At 55.9% G+C, this 3,840-nt stretch overlaps 1 protein-coding gene across 1 annotated transcript; it reads right to left on the bottom strand.

Moving 5' to 3' along the window:
* Window positions 1–338: 338 nt before the first annotated feature.
* Window positions 339–3,834, bottom strand: NATD1 (N-acetyltransferase domain containing 1). Its single transcript, XM_010719600.2, has 3 exons — window positions 3,727–3,834; window positions 1,238–1,356; window positions 339–553 (listed from the first exon to the last, which is right to left on the bottom strand). Exons 1-3 carry the CDS (start codon window positions 3,821–3,823, stop codon window positions 437–439), a joined length of 333 nt encoding a protein of 110 aa, XP_010717902.1. The 5' UTR covers window positions 3,824–3,834; the 3' UTR covers window positions 339–436.
* Window positions 3,835–3,840: the final 6 nt, after the last annotated feature.

Below are 3,840 nucleotides of genomic sequence, written 5' to 3'. Positions count from 1 at the left end.
AGCACCTCCTTCTGGTCCTTGAGGTTTAATCCACAGCATCTCTCCCAGCTGCAGGAAGAAAGGGGGCTGATACCCCACAACCTCCCCTAACCAACATCACCTGGCAAGTTCACAACTGTTGCCAAGCAGAGGAGAGAGGATGAGGTACAGATGTATCCCCTGGTTTTGTCGTGGAGTTTGGTGGGAAAAATCATCCTCTTCCAGCTCCTGGCTTGGGGCAAAGAGCACCGGGGGGCACATGTGCCCAGAGCCAGCCCAACCTGTGGTCACTGCCACGCTCAGACATGGGCAGGGAAGAGGAGGTCATGCCCACAATCGTGCACCACACAGACAAACTAGAAAAAAGGGAATTGTGAGTGTGGGAGGGGGTTTCCTGAGACCGCAGAGAAGCAAAGGCCGCGTTGAACAGGAGCGCTGGTGTCAGAGCAGTGCTGTCTTAAGGCTGCAAGTGTTCCAGGTACTGCGGCAGTGGGTTCTCCTTGACGTATTTCTGAATGTACCAGCAAGTCAGGTGAGCTTTCAGGTCCTCCTCCACCACAAAGTCTAGGGCTGCCTATGAGAGAGCACATATGGGTTACAAACAGCCCATGCTGCCCCTAAAACAGAATCCTGTGCCAGAGGCTGGCGGAGCACGGCTTCGGCCTCCAGAGTGCCACAGGGTTCCCAGTTCAAGCAGAGGAAAGCTGACACCTTGACATACAGCCTTGGTGCATACAGCATCACAAAAGGGACCTGTCCACATCATGCAAATGTCACCTTCGCCATCAGTTTGCCATGGGGTCAAGGAGCAGCCATAACCCCAGAGTGCTGCCCCCCCCGCCAGTCCCCCACACTGTGCTGGCAGCCCCACAGCTGCGAGTCCCCAAAAGTGGGGCCCAAGGCAGAGAAAGGGCACGTGTGGGCCTTGAAGCTTTGGGACGAGGGAGCTCAGCTTGGGGGAGATGTTGGAACAGCCCTAAGGGGAAGCAGGGTGGGAATGATCGCTGCTGGCAGGGGAGGAGGAATGAGCAGAGGATGTGCTGGAACTCACCCAGCCCCTCTCGCAGCCAGAAATAGGAACATCTGACCACAGGTTTCCATCCAGCCCTCCAGCCCCGGGGAGGAAGGCTTAACACCTCCCTTTCGAGTGCTGAGCCACCCCAAAATGCTCTCCTTTTCCACCAGGGCCTCGCTTAACCTTTCCACACCTCTCCCTGCTATCAGATAGGAGCAGCTCCTCCAGGGGCAGCAGCTGTACCTTTGCAAGATGCTTGGCTATCCCTCTTCCCCGATAGGCATCCGGCACCTCGGTGTGCTGCAGGTCCACAATGCGCTTCCCCACATATTCATAGAGCAGCACTGCTCGGTCGTGGCAACCTGGGGATGGGAGACAGTGCTGAAGTTGGAACTGCCAAATCTGACCAGGGATCACCAGTTCTTTTCCCCTCTACAGCATGGGCCACAACATGGGATAAAACTTCCAGGTCTGGTTTTGCATTTGGGACCTTGTAAGGACTGGGGGGAGACACTGGAACAAATGGGTATCCCATAGGGAAATACACACAGGTGTGCAGGGGTGTGTGTGCACACTGACACACACACACACGTTTCCTGTTGCAACACCCTGACATTCTCACACCAGTTTAGATAGAGGAAGAAAGAAGTTTCAGCACACATGTAAATCAGAGGAGAGCTAATAATACCCCTCCGTCTCCATCTGCAGAGCCCAAACTCAGCTTCGATTCATTTCTGGAGGGTTTCTATATTTAACTTTCCAAAACAAAAGCTTCCAATCGATGAGACAAACTCAATTAAAATAACAGAAACTTTCCTTTCCCCCAGTGCTTACTGGAGGATGAAGGGCCCTACCTTTACCTGCACTTACTGCATGCCTCAGATGAGCTCCGTCCATTCACTTTTGCTGCATTTCAGCTGAAAACACCTCCTCATGCCCTCTCTGTCCTGGCACGGGGGCTTGGGGGGAACCTCCACCCCACCGCCCAGCCCAAATGCAATCTTACATATCATTCCATAGCTGCAAACCTCGGCAGGGAAAAAGGGGACTGTGCAAAGCCATTCCCTGGGAGGGAGTTCTCAGGGCAGGATGGCACAGCAGCAATCCCAAGGAGCCGTCCCCAGGCACACAGGCAGCCCTGCAGGCTGTGTGGCACATTCCTACAGACAGAAAGCACCGCATGGAGCCGAGTGGAGATGGCACAGCTGTCCCCGACGGCCCCACTCTGGAGCAGCACGGGGGGGGCCCAGCTCGGCTGCAGTTTCCTGCTGAGGAGCTCTGGTGATGGTAGCACTGGGAAAGCACGGTGCCATCTCAGTGCACAGCACAACTTCATCCCTTTCATCCCAGCACTGCAGCACAACCTGCTCCAATTTTCCCATGATGTGGGATGCTCTCAAGCAAAGGGGCTGTGTTGGCTGTCTGTGCTGTTACCTACAGCCAAACTGAGGACAAATTGTGACCTCCAAGATCTCCATCTAGTCCACCAATACTGCCCACCAACCACTCCCTCAGTGCCACGTCCATGCGCTTCTCAAACACCTCTAGGGATGGTGACCCCACCACCCCCTGGGCAGCAGCTCCAGGTCCCAACCACTCTTTCTCAGAATAAATGCTTCCTGCTATCTAACCTGAACCTCCTCTGGCACAATTTGAGGCCATTCACTCTCATCCTATCCTGTCGGGCTTCTCTCTGCCCTCTTTCCAAGAGGAGAACAAAGCTTGGTCAGTCCCAGCCACGACCTGCTTTACTTCCATCTCTCAATGCTTCTGCTTTCAGGACACAAGGAAAAAGGCAACATGCTGATGTGACACAGGCATTTCTACCATTTCTATCAGCTTTTGGAAGCACACATAGCATTGTGGGCTCAGTGGAGAGAGATGAAGGTGCAAACACCAAGCGCCACTCATTTTCTTGCATACAAGGAAGGCAGAGAGAAAGATTCTAAAAACAAGCTGGCTGCCCTATCAGCCAGGCTTCCCAGGGCCAACCTGTGGTCTCGGGCACCTCCAGGGAAGGGCACCCACTGTTCTGTGAGCAGTGCCAGTTCCTCACCACTCTCTGAGTGAAGGATTTCCTTTCCCTAATGTCCCATTTTGTCCCACCCATGTTCCCACAGCATTTGCTGCCCTCATTTGATCCCAGTGCTGGCCGCGAGTGGTCACGGGGAGCATCTTCTCCACGTACATCTCCTCTCGCAGCACTTTGCAATTAGTGGTTGGAATTAAAAGAGAAAAAGAAGGGGAGAAATAAAAGAAAACAGCCAAAATAACCCCATCCGGCTGCTGGTGTTTATAGAAAACGCCTCCAGCCGTGCACATAATTCCCGAATGATTTCTTTTCTTCTCTGCTTAATGAGAGCTGCCCGGCACGCAGGGATGGGGTCCTGGGGCTGTCCGTGGGAGGACGGACGGACGGCTGGCTGAAAGGTGTCACGGGGCCATAGGGAGGTGTCAGCAGCACGCAGCCGGGCGTCCCTTCTGCTGACCGCTGGGGGAGCTGCCGAGGAAGCCCGCTCCCCCCCTCCGCGGGGACCCACACCGCACCACGGGCAGGGAACCGGTGAGGGCCCCGGGATTGATTTGGGAGTACGGGAACGCCGGCGGGGCACCGTCAGGAGCTGAGGGGCGGCAAGAAGAGCCCCGAGAGGCACGGGAGGAGGGGGCTGAGGAGAGCGGGGAGAGGAACCGTGGGAGCGGGGGGCTGTGCTCGCCGCTCTCCCTTCCGTTACCGTTCAGCCGCACGGTGAACTGCCGCCGCTTCCGATCGTGTTCCACCTGGATGGGGCAGCCCTGCTCCAGGAGGCCGAGTGGCGCCGAGTGAGCCATGGCCGGGCCGGACCGCG

The sequence above is a fragment of the Meleagris gallopavo genome, chromosome 16 (genome assembly GCF_000146605.3).
Source record: "Meleagris gallopavo isolate NT-WF06-2002-E0010 breed Aviagen turkey brand Nicholas breeding stock chromosome 16, Turkey_5.1, whole genome shotgun sequence".
In the NCBI taxonomy this organism is placed as follows: Eukaryota; Metazoa; Chordata; class Aves; order Galliformes; family Phasianidae; genus Meleagris; species Meleagris gallopavo.
Note: the sequence above shows the minus strand (reverse complement) of the source record. Positions and strands in the feature narration are given on the sequence as shown.

What these genes read in the sequence shown, in the direction of transcription:
- NATD1 (XM_010719600.2), bottom strand. Translation starts at nt 3,823, where the DNA reads ATGGCTCACTCGGCGCCACTCGGCCTCCTGGAGCAGGGCTGCCCCATC. An exon ending in GTTCACCGTGCGGCTGAACG is followed by an intron (nt 1,357 to 3,726) that starts GTAACGGAAGGG and finishes TCCCATCCCCAG; the next exon opens with GTTGCCACGACCGAGCAGTG. An exon ending in TAGCCAAGCATCTTGCAAAG is followed by an intron (nt 554 to 1,237) that starts GTACAGCTGCTG and finishes GCTCTCTCATAG; the next exon opens with GCAGCCCTAGACTTTGTGGT.